At 40.0% G+C, this 17,032-nt stretch overlaps 1 protein-coding gene across 5 annotated transcripts in view; it reads left to right on the forward strand.

The window, feature by feature from the left end:
- The window catches only part of SH3KBP1 (SH3 domain containing kinase binding protein 1), a 234,075-nt gene that overhangs the window by 108,163 nt on the left and 108,880 nt on the right, over positions 1-17,032 (forward strand). For all 5 annotated transcript variants that reach the window (XR_005826170.1, XM_040582562.1, XM_040582564.1 and 2 more), the window contains exon 4: positions 8,430-8,536. Coding sequence is in view for 4 of the 5 variants with exons in the window: in XM_040582562.1 (XP_040438496.1) it covers positions 8,430-8,536 (107 nt within the window). In the remaining variant the exon portion in view is untranslated. The remainder of the gene's footprint in view (positions 1-8,429; positions 8,537-17,032) is intronic.

Here is a 17,032-nt window from a genome sequence, read left to right on the forward strand (position 1 = left end):
GATGAGAGAATTGGAATTGACATGTCACATCCCAGGTCAGAAAGTACTGCCAAAATCTTCCAGGAAAAGAAGGAAATTGGAATTTGACAATTCCAGTGCCTTTTAAAATCAGAGTTGTATTTCTGCTAGTGTGTGGGTACAAGATGATGGAGTCCTTGTGTCACTACTACTAGAAGATAGTAGTGACTGAATCAACATTAGAATTGAGTATGACCAAGACTTCATGTGAAGTCTTTTAACACCATCTTCAATACACTTTAAAAATGGCAATTTAAAAAAATCAACATTTTTAATGCTAACTATCTGTTTGCTCCTACTTAGGTAACTTCTATTTCTCAAAAGCACCTACTGAGGATAGTGGTTTTAAGAATTTTTCTCAAAAGTAAGCTTGTAGCTCAACCTTTTTCTTGACATTTCCATTTTAATATTGTCCTGGTTTCAGCTGGGATGGAGTTAATTTTCTTCTTAGTAGTTGGTACAGGGTTGTGGTTCGGCTAGGATGTGAAAACAATGTTGATAGGACACTGACGTTTTTAGTTGCTGCTGGGTGATGTTTATACTAAATCGAGGACTTTTTGGTTTCTTGGGCCCTGCCAGCGAGAAGGCTGGAGGGGCACAGGACATTGGGAGGGGACACAGCCAGGACAGGTGACCCGAAGTGGCTAAAGGGACATTCCCTACCATATGATATCATGCTGAGTTTATAAACTGGGGGAAGAAGAAGGAAAGGGGGGGGACATCTGGCATTATGGTGTTTGTCTTCTTGAGTAACCATTACGTGTGGTGGAGCCCGGCTTTCCTGGGGATGGCTGAGCACCTGCCTGCCCGTGGGCAGTGGTGAATGAATTCCTTGCTTTGCTTTGTTTTCCTTGCGTAGATGGCTTTTGCTTTACATGTTAAATTGTTCTTCTCTCAACCCTTGAGTTTTACATTCCTTTTCGATTGTCCTCCCCATCCCTCTGGGTGGGTGGGAGTGAGCGAGCAGCTGCATGGGGCTTGGTTGCCGGCCAGGGTTAAACCACGACAAATATATACAGTTCAGTGATTTATAACAAAAAAAAAAGCTGATACAGTAACCATCTAGGCTGGCAGTTCAAAGCAGCTATACCAGAACTCCATCAGTACCATTAAAATCATTAACATACAACCTAAAAGGATATATGCCATCTCTTAGTTGTACAATAGTTGCCTTTTGTCTTTTTGCGCATTAAATTTGGAACTGGTTTCTAACTGAGTCATATCGCAGACCAGCTTGTCTAACCAGGAGACACTGTACACGGAACCAGTTCCTCCCAGCTACAGCTATAGTTGGGAAGCTGGGAGGATGGGAAGTGCAGCTCACGCTGATGGGCAGATGAGGCCATGTGCAGGGAAATCTGAATTAGAGGACAGAAAACTTTTCCTCCAGTTTGCCATTTTCCTCCTAGTAGCCTTGCCTGTCTTTGCCAACTGGTTTTACTGAATTCAGTCAATTTGCATCTGCTTGAAGGGTGGCCCAGTGGATCTCAGTTTCCTTCTGTGATTCACCTGAGCCTGCTCAGCAAGCCCTTAGTAGAGGGAAGCCTGCAGGAGCTACTATGTGCTTTAGTGTGTTTGAAATTATTTAGATGTGGGAGAAACATAGAGTCCTTGGGCTGCAAACCGTAACTTAGCCCCCAACCTAACCCATGCGATTTCCCTAGCAACACTCCTTTATTAAGAAACAATGGTAGAAGAAATCCAGGAACAATTGTGTTGCATTGTTTGTCTGAGCTGCAGTGATACAGATAGAAATTATATACGTGACATAAACCAGATTAAATTACAAAACTGTGCGGCCTAGTTTTGAAGAGATTGTCAGTTATTTAGGCATACCTTTGTCAGCAGGGAGCGGGACGGACCCATTTGATCCATGGGTCTGTTCTCTGAAGGTTTTTATTGAATACAGTTTTTTGACTCTAGAATAGTTGTACAGTGTTATGAAAGAGATTGCTGTACTTGTTCTCATGTGGTGGAGAAAAAAAGTGGATTAGTATGTAGAGTTGATGGACCTGGTGGTTAGTGAAGTTAACCATGTCATTTCCACTGACAGAACTGGCTACAAAGATGCTTGCATCAGTGAACAATAGGCTCTACAGAAACCGCCATATAACCCATTCACACACATATATAAACATCTGTTTCATGACAGAGGTTTTAAGTTTAAAAAAAGTAGTTTGGATTTGAAAATTCCAGTTCATTTTGAAATAGCTTACTTCCTCTGTATTCTGCGGCTGCTGCATTTTTTGTGTAATCCCACGCTGTCAGTTTGTGACCTTTCCTGGACCCGATGGCACGATGGTCAGTACCAGTTTGACTTCTTGTGTAGCGTTGCCTCAGCTTTTGGTGCCCCTTACAAAGGTAAGCATTAAATGCCAATGCATTGTCATTGCCTCTTGTTTGGTCTTCATTGCTAATACCAGAGAGGTGTTTTAAATGCCTAGAAATCATACGCTCTTTTGCATGTGTACAGCTGCAGGAAGCCTCTTTACGGTCTCCATAGGCAACCACACCATTTTTAGAATCTGACCAAACACCACTTTGACATGAATGAAATTTGTGGCCTGGAAGATTTGTTTGTTTGTTTCGTTTCTAAATATATGTTCATTCCTTTTTCCATTTGTCTTGACTTCAGACTTTCTAAAGTTAGATGCTGAGGTCTGATCTAGCCACGCAAGTAGAAAAAGGCACCTCCAGAGGGTCATTCATCTGATATATTTTAATTGTCTGTTTTACAGTGACACTAAACACCCTCTGGAGGTATTAGGTTCTCCCCACTCCTGAGTGATAAGGCTCAGATTTAGACATCTGACTCAGGGACACCTACGATGAGTAGGTGAATTTTAGGGTGAACACCAAAAGGAGCTGGTTTAGCAAAGCCCGTTGTTTACCCTGCTAAGCTACCAAGTTTTGCTCTGAGTGAAAGTGTTTGGGGAATGATCAGAGGAGTGGTTCACCTCTCAGGGCAGGGGGAACAGTATCCTCAGGTGGGGTGAGTGGGAGCTGTCAATCAACAGCTGCAAATAAGGAGGCAGCCAGCATCATTCTGCAGGTGCATTGTGACATGACACCTTTCCTCATGCAAGGTCCATTTTCTTTCCTCCCTTTCTACATCTGCAGAGACTTTGTGAGGGTTCAGTGCCTTTGACACAGCCATTACAAGGAGCGGAGCACAGTCAGGCACGCTTTGCAGCACAGGCGTTGAGGTCTTGGTGCCATTGCTTCAGATGCAACGTGCTTTGCAGTCACTGGTTTGTTAGCCCCCTTGTACACACACAGCAAAATCTCTGTAGCTGCCTGGTTTGTTTTAAAAGCTGACTGTACAAACTCAGAGTGTGAATTTTTTTCCTTCCAGGTTTGTTTTAGCTATGTAAATGGGAGCCAGTGTTTTTTACAAGGGTGAGTGATGTTGTTTCTGCATGACAGCTTGTTCTGAATACAGTATAGCTCGGTTAGTTCCTGACGTGCAGCACAGGCCTTTTGCCTTCAAAATACTCCTGATGTTGTGCCATGGCTACAGGAGATGAAAAAGCCTACAAGTACAGCCAGCAAGCATAGCGCAGTATGGTGTTGTCTGCAGCAGGTTACTTGCTACAGATTATTATACATGAACCAGTAAAAGTTCACTGATCCTGTTTTTCCTTCTTTCAAAACCCAGTGAGGACTTTGCAGCACACCTCCTCTGATTTTGAAGTAGTGGGTTTATTCCCTGTCTTTTTACCACATGGTAACTATTCACTTGCAAGTAACTCATTTTATGCTCAAGTGTGGAGAAAAACGCAAAAAAACTTCCTACAAAATAAATTCTTCATCAATTTACAAGTAAGAAAAAATGGATTAGATTAGAAATTATCTGCAGTTTTCATTGCAGAATTGCTACCCTATATGGTTTAAAATTAACTTTACATCAATTGGTCAAATTACTTGCATTTTAAATTCAGTGTGCCATTTAGATCTCAGATGACTAGCAATTAAAACGTGGACTGTAATAATACTCTGCAATAAGTGGCAATATCAGCACAAGGGGAAATGGCAAGAGAAGATCAAGACTCCAATGTTTCTGCCTAAACTGCTGCTTAGTTGTCCCAGTTGGTCTTTCCGGTTCCTGACCATGGTGCCTTTGTAGACTTTGTGTTAATAAAGAAACAGGCAAAAAATCAGTGATGCTGGGGTGTGTGTATTGCATTTGCAAAACCAGAGTTTTTATTTACCAACATTTTTTATATAGGCATGGCTTGGTTACTCTGACTTCTTTCCCTATCAGCTCTGTTTTTGTAGAAAACTCATACTGCTGTATTACCAAGGTTGCTTTAGTGTAAGAAAAAACAGATATCCCTTGGCTGAAGAATGCCCCACACAACTTTTGTGCTCTGCTGAAGTGCTCCCAACATTATCATGCACATGGGCTCCAGTAGCACCTTCTTAATACCAAAGGGATTCAATGCTGGATCTGTTGTCTTGCATTAGACCACAGACGGGAACTAGTACATGGAGTCTATGCCTCTTGTTGGCTTGCTGCTCTCCACTTAGGTATTTCTTTAGAGAAAGATTTGGGAGGAGAAGGAGTGTGGAGAAACAACCATGAGACTAACCGAGATAAATGCAAACTTTTTGTTAGATTTTCCATACAGTAATTGTCATGGTTTAACCCCAGTCAGCAACCAGGCATCACACAGCTACTCACTTGCTCCCCTCACAGTGGGATGGAGGAGAGGATCAGAAGAGTAAAAGTGAGAAAACTCATGGGTTGAGATAAAGACAGCTTAATAGGTAAAGCAAAAACTGCGCACACAAGCAAAGCAAAACAAGGAATCCATTCATTACTTCCCATTGGCAGGCAGGTGTTCAGCCATACCTGGGAAAGCAGGACACATCACATGTAATGGTTACATGGGAAGACAAATGCCATAACGCCAGATGTTTCCCTCCTCCTTCTTCTTCCCCCAGCTTATATACCTCAGCATGACATCCTGTGGTATGGAATATCCCTCTGGCCAGCTCAGGCCAGCTGTCCTGGCTGTTCCCTCCCAATTTCTTGTGCCTCTCCACCCCTTTCACGGGCAGGGCTCAAGAAACTGCAAAGCCCTTGGCTTAGTATAAGCATTACCTAGCGACAACGAGAAACATCGGTGTGTTATCCACATTGTTCTCACACCAAATCCAAAACACAGCACTGCACCAGCTACTAAGGAAAAAATTACCTCCATCCCAGATGAAACCAGGACAGTAATAAAAAACTTTAGGTGGTGAGAGGGGTAAGGATTCATACAGGTCTATTATTAGCATCCAGAAATGTGTTTACTTCTTACTCTCTTAGCAGTCTCAAAAATACTCTCCAAGAGTCACACAATATTGATTATTAAATGGGGTGGCAACCGATATCTGTCACATCAGGCAATGTCAGCTCATCAGTTGCTACTTGATGTTAGAAATCATAGTGGGAATGTTATCTTTAGGGAAAATAGGCAGCCTTTTTTGCACAATGAAAGAAGCACTCAGTATGGAAGATATTTATTATATTTAAGTCATTTTGAATGCAGTTGTGTAAAGCTGTCCATTTTAGACCATTGTGGTTTAGGTGGTGAAGAATGAAGAGTCATCTGTAGGCGGAAAAAAGAGCAAATTTGAGCGAATTTGGTTACATTGTATTAAGGTATTAATTTTAACATTCAGAAAGCTGCCACTCATGTGGGATTGCAGTGGGTGTGAAAAATATTATCTGAAAGCCAAAGTCAATGGCTTCCCTTCTCCATTCTTTCTTTAGTTTTGATTAATAGATTAGAAAAAAAACAGTTCTTTAACTTCTTATTACTGTTTGCCCTAGAGCAGAATTCTAAAGAATGTTGCAGGGGAAATAATAGAGTGAGCATAAGATCCATTTCTGTCATTTAATGTCAGATGAAGGCCATTTTTGGTCAGTGTTTACACAATTGATTTTGATGTGTACTTAACATGTTTAATAGTAAAGAGAAATAGCATGAGAGAAACCACATTTACTTGTGTAGGGGGTGTGTATATGTGTTTGAATGGATACATGTATATCAATGATACAAAATAGTATGGTCTGTACATTGCATAAGAGAAGAGGGAGTAATCAGTGAATCCTGTGTTTTGAATGATTTCTCTCTTCCTACCTTCTCCTCTACAACATTCCAACATGGTCATGTTTCACGTCAGTAAGTTAATGCCTTACTTGCCTCAGCCTTTAGTAGCAAGACCAGTTGTTCTCTGGGCACCCATCTCCCTGAGCTGGAAGACAGGGAGGAGGAGCAGAACGAGGCCCCCACAATCCAAGGGGAAACGGTCAGTGACACAGGTCTATGGAGCCGGGTGGGATCCACCCAAGGTACTGAGGGAGCTGGCGGTGCTCACCGAGCCACTTCCCATCATTTATCAGCAGTCCTGGCTAACCGGGGAGGTCCCAGGTGACTGGAAGTTGGCAAACGTGACACCCATCTACAGGAAGGGCCAGAATGGGGATCCAGGGAACTACAGAGCTGTCAGCCTGACCTCGGAGCTGGGGAAGGTTATGGAGCAGACCATCTTGAGTGCTGTCATGCAACGTGTACAGGGAAACCAGGTGATCAGGCCCAGCCACCAGGGGTTTGCGAAAGGCAGGTCCTGCCTGACCATCCTGATCTCCTTCTGTGACAAGGTGACCTGCTTAGTGGGTGAGGGAAAGGCTGTGGATGTTGTCTGCCTGGCCTTTAGTAAAGCCTTTGACACCACTTCCCACAGCATTCTTCTGGAGAAACTGCCTGCTCGTGGCTTGGGCAGGTGCACTGTTTGCTGGGTTAAAAACTGTCCAGACACTCAAGCCCAAAGAGTGGTGGTGAACGAAGTTACATCCAGTTGGTAGCTGTTCATACATGGTGTTCCCCAGGGCTCAGTACTGGGGTCACTTCTCTGTAATACCTTTATCAATGATCTGGGTGAGGGGATCAAGTGAACCCTCAGTGAGTTTGCAGATGACACCAAGCTGGGCAGGAGTGTTGATTTTCTTGAGGATTGGAAGGCTGGCAGAGGGATCTGTACAGGTTGGATTGACAAGCTGAGGCCAGCTGTATGAAGTTCAACAAGATGTGCTGGGTCCCACACTCAGGTCACAACAAACCCATGCAACACTACAGGCTTGTGGAAGAGTGACTGGAAGGCTGCTTCATGGAAAAGGACCTGGGGGGTGTTGGTCAACAGCCAGTTGAATATGAGCCGGCAGCGTGCCCAGGTGGCCAAGGTGGCCAACAGCATCCTGGCTTGTATCAGGAATAGTGTGGCCAGCAGGACCAGGGCAGTGATCGTCCCCCTGTACGTGGCACTGGTGAGGCCACACCTTGAACACTGTGTTCAGTTTTGGGGCCCTCACTGCAAGAAAGACATTGAGGTGCTGGAGTGTGTCTGAAGAAGGGCAACAAAGCTGGTGAAGGGTCTGGAGCACAAGTCCTGTGAGGAATGGCTGAGGGAACTGGGGCTGTTTAGTCTGGAGAAAAGGAGGCTGATGGGAGATCTTTTCATGCTCTACAACTACTTGAAAGAAGGTTGTAGTGAGGTGGGTGTCAGTTTCTTCTCCCAAGTTACAAGTGATAGTATCGGAGGAAATGGCCTCAGGTGGTGCCAGGGGAGGTTTAAGTTAAATTTATTCACAGAAAGGGTTGTTAAGCATTGGAACAGGCTGCCCAGGGAAGTAGCTGAGTCACAATCCCAGGAGATACTTGAAAGATGTGTAAGGTGGCACTTAGGGACATGGTTTAGTGGTAGAGTGCCAGGGTAATGGTTGGAATCGATGATCTTAAAGGTCTTTTCCAACCTAAATGATTCTATGATTCTGTTCTATGGAAAGGACATATATATCTGTAAAAGTTTAGTCCAATGTTTTTACACATGTGAAAGAATTACAAAGAAAAAGATACAGGAGAAAATAATTAATTGGGAGCTTATTTCCTTATGAGCAAAAGCCACGAGGTTTTGGATCCCTTCCCCACCCGTCCAGTTTCTGGATTTGCCTATACCATGTGTGTAGAGCATTAGCCTGGAAGAGAAATTGTAGTAAATACACCTGTAAAGATCCTCTCAGTAGAATTTGTCTATCCTGTTCACTAGGAACCACAATCTATTAGTTAAATTTTGGCTCTAGAATGATATTGCAGAAAGAAAATAATCCCCACGATTTATTTTCACGTATTAATTGCATTGAATTATAAAAGTACTTGAAAGAAATCATATGCATTGGAAGTCTTTTCTCCACCCTCTTTTAGTAAATTAATTCTAGGCAGATATATTAAGCATTGCAAACATTCAGATTCTTTCAATAGTGCTCAAAGAATATTTCATCTTTACTAATTTCCATTGGCTTGTGTTTGGCGTGGAATTTTGTTTTCATTTTACAATCTCCCTATTTTCTTCATTTCCACCAGGAGAGAGAAACAGAAGAAGAAGATGTCAGGTGGCTTTCAGTTATATGCCTCAAAATGAAGATGAACTGGAATTAAAAGTTGGTGACATCATTGAAGTTGTGGGAGAGGTGAGCAGATCTTTAATGGAATATACACACATTCCATTCTGATACATTTTGTGCATGCTGAGCTCTCAGATACAGTGTGTTTTAAGACATAATTTAAACCAGACATTTTTCTTCAATGTTATACTGACGTGTCTGGTTTGGGTTACTGATGAGGGTGAGGGGATGTGGTTGTTTGCTTATGGATTTTGTGAGGGTTTTTTTCTCTGTAGCACTTCTGCTGGTTTTAGTCAGTTGATGCTTTTGAGTTCTTTTCAGGGAAAAAGCTCAGTTTTTGCTACAGGGCTGTTTAGTCTTTATCTCTGAAGAGCCAAGATTATAGCAGAAAAGGCTTTTCCCAATTTTAATAAGCCAGCCACAGGGAAGAATTATCTTTATGCAGTTAAACACATTTAAGAAATTTATTTGAAGCCCTCTGGAGTTCAGCCATGACATTCACCTTTTGTCATCTTTGCCTGCAAATTTTAACAATTTCATGTTAGTCTAATCAAATTTAAACCACCATCAATTACCCCTTAAAAAAAAAAAAAACCAAACCCAAAACCCCAACAAATTGTTTAGAGACTCAAGATGTATATTTGGGTGGAAATGGATGTGGAAAATATCTCTTAGGAAGACTGGGAATAACTTATGAAATCTTGGACAGAGATACAGATATTTTCTTTGCAGGGGTGAATCTGGTTGCAGGATCAGAACATTTCTTTTCACTCCCAATACCTTTAGTTTTGTTCCATTAGAGATTTTAGAAATATCATCTTGAGCTTAACAACATGAGGACCAAAAGTCAAAATGCTGACTTGTATCCTTTAAGAATGCATTCTAACTCATTTAGTCTTTACTTACTTAGCTTTAAAAAGATCTAAGACCGTAGTCTGCTCTAGCAGCCAGTAAAAGGTGTGTTTCAGCTTGTATCATTTATTTGTAGGATTTTTTTTCCCTGTGACTCAGTAGCTAGTAAGTCAACATTTTATTTTTATTTTTTGTCAAGGATAAATGATTAGTTTTCTTTTTCCTGCATCTGTCACTCAGGTAATCAGTTCTAAAAGAATATAAATATTACTGCAATCTATATGACATCCAGCGATTTCTTATGAGAGGTTAAATTCTCACACCTGAATATAAGAAGCTTAGTGATCAGTGGTTTTCCTTTAACCTAGCTGCGCATGCTGGCTCTGCACTTCGTCCTTCCTGGAATCAGACGCAATGTGTCACTTAACTAACCTTATTCTGTCTGTGAGCAGAATTGTAATGTGGGATGGCAAGGTTGTAGGATATTTAAGAACATATTTTGGAGACAAAGTAAAGCCAATATAATTAGTTTTACTGCAGAACGTGAGCTGTTTTCATTGTGCAATTTGAAGTATATTTGACCTCACATGGCCACACAAATATCTTCTGTCAGTTGCCCTACTTAAAACTTTTAAGTCTGTGTCTTTCAAGAGTAAAGTGATGGAAAAAAAACCCCTTCCAAGTATCCCGCCAACAAATTAACTCTACCGAAAGAATTGTATGATTAAATAATTTAGATGAGACACTAGACTTCTCTTATGGAACGCATCTCTTACCGTCTTATAAATCTGAACAACTAATAATAAATAATAGATTTATATAAATCCAAATGGACTGAAAGTGGTTGCATTAAAATTGAAAGATGTAGAACTATGAAAGTGAAACATTCCTGTACTTGCATGTGTGTACTTATAGTTAAGGTTCATTTGGATTGCTGATTACAGACTTTGTAGTCTTAAAGTCATACTTGTACCTTGAATTGCTGCTGTTGAAGAAAGCATTGACAACTTGCTGATTTAAGGTTTAAGAAAATACATTGTCTGGGGCTGCTTTTTTGATTGGCAGTCTTAAAGAATGTCATACTAGAATTAGAGGCTGTGCCCACTTTGACCTTACGGAATACCCTGTTCTGTCAGATACTGAAACGTGAACTCTGCCTCAGACATCATCTGGTGCATTCATTCGATCCAGGACCTTGTCTGACTCTTCTGAGTAGAACTAGATCAGCTGGTGGAAGAGGGAAAATAAAGGAATTTAGAGAAAAAAATTCTCAGTCAGGAAGTGTTGTTGTGTGACCTTTATTTTCCATCATGGTTGATCTCAAGCAGTTGATGTCGAATACTTGCTGTTATTACTTCCTCTTGTGCCCTTATCATAGTAGTGTTAATTCCTTGGAAAAGTAGGGCAGAATTTTTCTTTTGAAACAGGAACTTTGATGTAGAAAGTACATTCAGCCAATGTACTGACTTCATTGTTTACCCTTCTGGTCTTCTGGTTGTGGATAATGCTGCATAAAGAGTCACTGCACTGAAATAGGTTTCACAGTGTTTCTGTCATTATACAATGCTCCTTGTTTCAAATGATCAATGTTTGATGTGAGTGACTTATTATTTAAAAAATATGGCTTCCTCAGTTGGGAAAGTGGAGATTTTTTTTCAAGTACCAAAATCATGCTGTGTTATTGTACAAAACCCCAAAAAACAACAGCAAAAAACCCTCTCCCACATAGGTGACAATTGAAGGCAATTCTTGCAAAATATCAATTTTGTTTATCATTACTCAAGATGAAAAACTGGATGATAGCATCTTCAGCATTATTTACAGTGCTTCAGTGGGTAATTGGTACAATAATGGTCATTCACTTTCCATTTCCAGTTGCTTCTCTCTCTTACCCCATCTTTTTATTTGTGGGTAGAAGGTCCCAGATTCCCACAGGTAGTATTTTACCATATCCTCCTAAGAAAGTTGCATCAGTTGATTTAATTAGTTGGTTTTACATTGACTTAGACTATTTTTAAATCTCTGCGGATTTCTGTTTAGTTGAAAATAGATCTATTCCTAACTGCTTTACAGCAAACTAAAATGGATATTTAGATCAAAATGCTGTCTATAAGTCTTTATGCAGGTATTTAGCAAAATATGTGTTTAAAATGTTGCTTAGAGTTGACAACTCATTAAACTTTTCCTGTTGCAAAGAAAAGCTGGTTCCTGTTGTACTGTGCTAATTTGGCTTCATCCTTAAAAAAAAAAAAGGGTTCTGCTGCTCCTTGAACGCCTTAAAGGTCACTGCCTTCAGTAAAGGGTCGGCAGAAGGGAATGCAAGTCTTCTCAACTGCCTCCATCAGTGCCAAAGCATGTTTCCCCAGATTCCTGGTGAAAATGGGATACACTGATACATGGTGACTTGCTGAGGATGAGGATTTCTTCCATTCTCCCACCTCTGCTTCAGGCTGCTAATCAATACCTGAGATGTAGTAGCACCTAAAGCTGTCCCATATCCTTCTTTCTGGTGCCAACAGATTGGATAAGATACTTTTTGAAAGGGTTTCTATGTCTGTGGTAGTGGTAGATACTACTAGAAATTCCTACAGCGGCAGAAGTGGTTTGGGGCTGTACAGTAGATTAAAACATCATCAAGTGTGAGTTTTAAGATGCTAGGCTTGTCACCAGATGGGTATCTTTGGAGGCCATATATGTTCAGAATTCATAGTCCCTTCATATTTGTTCTAAATAGTTAGAAATTAATTATAATAAAATCAAACATTCATCACAATAGATAAAGCGTTTGTTGTTAAACTAGAGGTTTCCGTAACTACACAGACACTGGTGCCCTTGAGACACTAATTACCAGACTTAAATTAGAAGTACATTTGAAACTAACAAGAGAAGCATTTTCATCATTGTTTACATTCACATTTAATGTGTGATTGATAGCTTTTTGCTTGTCATTTTGCTAGCTCATTAGATACAACTCTAATTACAGTTGTCCCAAAATACAACTGTAACTAATTGTCTTACTAAATGCAGATATCTGAATTCCAATTATGTTTCACCTTTAGACTTTCATGGGATGCCAGACAATTAACCTGTAGCATTAGAGCAAGGACATTTGGCATGTCGTTCAACGGTTCTGAGCCTGCTTTCATTTGGGGATCAGTCTGTCATCGTGCTGCCATACACCTTGTGGCCTCATCCTACTGAAAAGTCAGCTTTTTGGCAATGTGTAGTGCATGGAGTTAAGCTCACAACTAAATCTTTGACTGAGACATGCTGCAATACCACTGGGCTTATTCTTTGACTTTTAGTTAACTTTGCCATATATTGTATGGTCAAATGCTATAAGTAACTTATTTGAAATTATAAAAATGCAGACTGAATTTTTATAAATCTGTTGCTTCTTTTAGGCAGGGTTGGTGGGCTGTGGTTTTTTTTGTTGTTGTTTTGTTGTTGTGGTTACAAGATAAAGTGGTTCAACTAATTTCCAAGAACAGGATAAACATTGGGGACTGAGCTGGACTTTCTTTACAGTAACTTATTTTTACAGCTGTAGAGTTGAAAGGGGAATTTTTAATAGCGGCAAGGGGATGGTCTGCACCACAAATACAGAACCGTATAATACTGCAAGAAAACTGCTGGGAATGAATGCTGGGGTGCCATGTCCCTTAGTTACTTTTCTGTGAAATTCTGTGGTAAGGTGTTTTTCCTCATCCTCTTCTAACAGGTGGTTCACAAGGACTTTTATGACCACTGCTTGTTTGGTTAGTCCATATGGTAGGAGGCTTTTTTTGTGGAAATAAGGGTGCAAATACCTCTGACTCTTAACGAGGTCATTCCATTTCTATGTGATCTCTGCCCCTCAGTTCCTTACTTAGAAGATGATGGTAAAAAAACCCAGCAAAAACCCAAACCACAAAAAAACCAAATGAGAAAAATCCCAAAGCACATTTTGACATTGTAAAATAAAGAACTCTGAAGCTGAAAAGATCCCCTAATACAGGGCGCTTCTGCAGTTTTTAATTCTTCCCTTCTGCACCAGTTACCGAACCGCTTCCAGCTGTGCTGTAGCAGAAGCCCAAGGGCTGGCTGATGTCTCATGGCTATGGCTCTCTGAATGCACTCCCAAAATAAGCCATCAAGTGGCACTGTAGGCACCATCGTCTGTTGAGGTCTTGTTTCCAAAATTTCTTTTCCTATTGGCAGTGAATATGATTTGTTTATTTTGCCTCTTGGGAATTTATGTTTTTAATTTCCTTTCAACATGTGATTGCTGTTGCCCTTCAAGCTCAAGATCTTCCATTAGAATTTATAAAATAAAGGAGTTTTTTCCTTTGCTTTCTGTGCTCTAGTTCTCTAAGCAAAAGAAAACTTGTTGACCTTGGGCTTCTCTCCTTGCTTGCCTGCCCCTGGCATTGCTTTTATTCCTGGGACTGTGTTTTAGTTTTAACAGCCCAGAAAGACTCTGTTGTGATCCAGGGAGATTTTCTTCCACTTGAAACCTTTCCGGATTCAAAGCCTCCTTCATTTGTCCTAGGGTAGCTGTAAGTAGTCTGTCAGCCTAATAAACAAGGCTACACGTTGTAGAAAAGCTTGTGGAACAGGCAGATAGAGGAGTTTACTGGAAATACACTTTAGGTTAGTGATTCTAAAGAGCTGAACATTTCAATCATTTAACAACTTTTTATAGCAATAATTATAAGCAAGCAGCTGTGGCAGTCCTAGATATTCTGGCAAGCAACTGCTGGTAGCTGGCCTCAGCATTTCCTGCTCTTTTTTGATATCCCATCCTGGAGTTAGAAGGATGGGCGCCCAGTTCCCTCAAGGGAAGGTGCTTCTAGGCTTGTAGCAACAAGGCTTGTTGCACTACAGGTCAGGCTGGTGCTCCCTCTGACACTTCTTTCTTAAAAAGGGGATGTTGCAAATTGTGTTGGCCATGAAGAGAAAACATAAGGAACATAAAAAGTAACATTTCCTCACTTTTGGAATATCTTAATCTTGCAGTTCTAGTGACCTACTAAAGTGATTTTGTTTTCTTTGGTTGCTTTACAGTTACAGAATAAAACTGCATTCCTGGTCTGAAATAGAACTATTATGTTTGTGTGAAGGCTTGAACTGCTGTCGTGTTATTATTTTTTTTTTTACTTTAAATATGGAAATATGCTGATTTCAATAAATTTTTGTTGATTTCTAAGCAGCTTAATGCCCTAGCATCTGCACACCCTTCTAAGAACTTCTTGTTTGTGTGTCTGAATGTCTCATCCATGTAATTCTCTGTTGTTTTCCTGTCTGTCCACTTCCATGGTATCTATTTTGAGCACTTCATTATTATTTGTAAGTAAAATTAACTGCTACAACCTCTTACTGTCTTTCTAGTCTGGGTTATTATTGTGTTCTGGGATCCCACAATTTGGTTAAGAACTCACTTTCTAACAATGAAAACCAGTATATTTTGGATCATTTTAATCTGTATTTGGTTTATAGTTTCCAAAAGCATCATTTACATCAAAAAAGACTGCCGACTGAGTAATTAAAAACAAAATACAAGTATTTCTTTATTGAAAATGTAAAAATGAACCTGCAGGCAAATGATACTGGAAGAACATTTGAATGTTGCATAATTATTATACAGATTAAATTTCCCTTTAAATCCCAAAGGCAAAGCTTCTTAATGGGATGCATTTCTCTAGAGATGTTGCACCATTCTCTGGTGATATTGTTGTTCATATCTCATTCGATCGCATCCAAGTATTGGACTGTGTAAGCTGTCTGCTGTTGCATCTGTCTCTGCTCTACGCGTGGCACTGGCTGAGTTGCGGTTGGGTGCATGTGTTGTTACCTCTCTAAATACATGAAGTGGAGTAATGAAGTATCTTCAGTCACTTTCCTGTATGTTGTTACTCTTCAAATGTGGTGTGACAGCAGTACTGACAGCCTAGGAGCTTGGCAAGACGAGGACATGCCATGCTTCTCTGAAAGGCAGTGAACAGATATAACACACTGAAAACACGTCTTGAAAATACCTCTAGCTGTAGCCACTTAGATCTGACAGATTGGAAAAATTCTTCTTGTAACTTAAACCCGAAACCTTTGTTTTCAGGCTGAACTTAAAATTGGTGTGTAGGATATTATGAATATTAGAACTTTTCTTCCAGGGTAGGGACATGGACTACTGGATGAAATCCTCCTCTTAGATTGTTTGATTCAGCACATAAAGGCTGAGCATAAATCAGGACCTAGATGTATGAATCCTGAAGGCACTTTGTTATGATAGTTTAATAACAATTTTTATTGAGTGCTTATACTTCCAGATGGATTGACCCCATGCATAATGGATTTTCATTTGTAAGGGTTTACTTCAAGCCATATGGTAATGGATTGCCCCAATTTGAGATAACTAAATCCTGGGGGTATTTTAGTGTCTTTTTTTATTGTATGGATTAATCTCTAGGTGGTGTGTTTTGAGGCTTAAAGTTATGTAGCATGTAGCTATATGTTTAAAAATACTTAAAGGTTTTGATGCTTTTGATGAAAATTTCCTAATAAATCTTTGTGAGGCCTGTTTTGCTGACATGATTCTGCATTTTCTTGCAGGAAAAATCCGGGTTTTGCTTTAAGATTTTTCTGAATTTGTAAAGTTATTGAAGTATTTTCAGATAATTAATTCTTGTATCAGCTAGAAAACCTATAATAAGCTAATGAATGCTGTGAGCATATTTACATCCAATTTAGATTTACCTCTCTAAATATCTCTGTATGTGTGTATTTCTATATATGTACATAGAGATCCATACATAAACACGCCACATAAATAGTACTGATGTTAACTTGTGAGAAAACTGTGAAGTGTTACCCTGCAAGAAGTAAGCAGGAGAAAATTACTTGAGGGAAGGATGGACCTGAGTGATACTGGTCACCCTATTTCTGTTAAGTAATCTCAGCATCTTGCAAAGCAGGGATCTTGGGAACTGAGTAATTCCCCTGTTATTAATCTTCGGGTCAATTGGCTAATGCAGTTATGGTGTAATGTTTAGCTCTAATCAATAGAGCCGTCTGGGAATACTGCATTAGAAAAATTGAAATATTTCATATTTGGCCACATTGTGTATTTTCTGTATAATGATATATCATATATAGGTATTTAGAGATAAAATTTGTAGATTGTACTAAGTGTTGTGTGTCGTGCAGCTTCAGTTTCCCATATGATTATTAATTTGTCTGGAGAGAAGAGAAGCAAGTATTACCTTTTAGAGACTTTGCTACTATAATGCAAAAAAACTGCACCCCACTGAAGCAATTGAGTGATTTGCATGTATTCCATCCTTTGAAGTAGCAGCCATTATTCCCAGCGTTCTGCTCAACCTCACTAATACCACTGATGCATTTTGGGGTGGGGAGGGAGTTCTGTCATGCACAGATACTGAGATTGAACGCAGGTAGCTGTGCTGGTCTGAACTACTTTCAAATTAAAATAAAAAATCAAGCTGGGAGGACAAGAAATATGCTAAACTGGTTGAAGGTGGAGGGAAAGCACTCCTGAAGTAGCAAGCTTTGTTTGTAGTGAAATCGTACATGTAGCTAAGTTGAAAAAAAATCAACCATTCCTCTATAGGTTGAGGAAATATTTGCTTGTATTATTGAGAGGTTTGTTTTCTAAGAACTTGAGATTTTCACAGATAAGTGATACGAAACAGACTTTATTCTGTAATAATTAAC

This window comes from Falco naumanni, chromosome 2 (genome assembly GCF_017639655.2).
Source record: "Falco naumanni isolate bFalNau1 chromosome 2, bFalNau1.pat, whole genome shotgun sequence".
In the NCBI taxonomy this organism is placed as follows: domain Eukaryota; kingdom Metazoa; phylum Chordata; class Aves; order Falconiformes; family Falconidae; genus Falco; species Falco naumanni.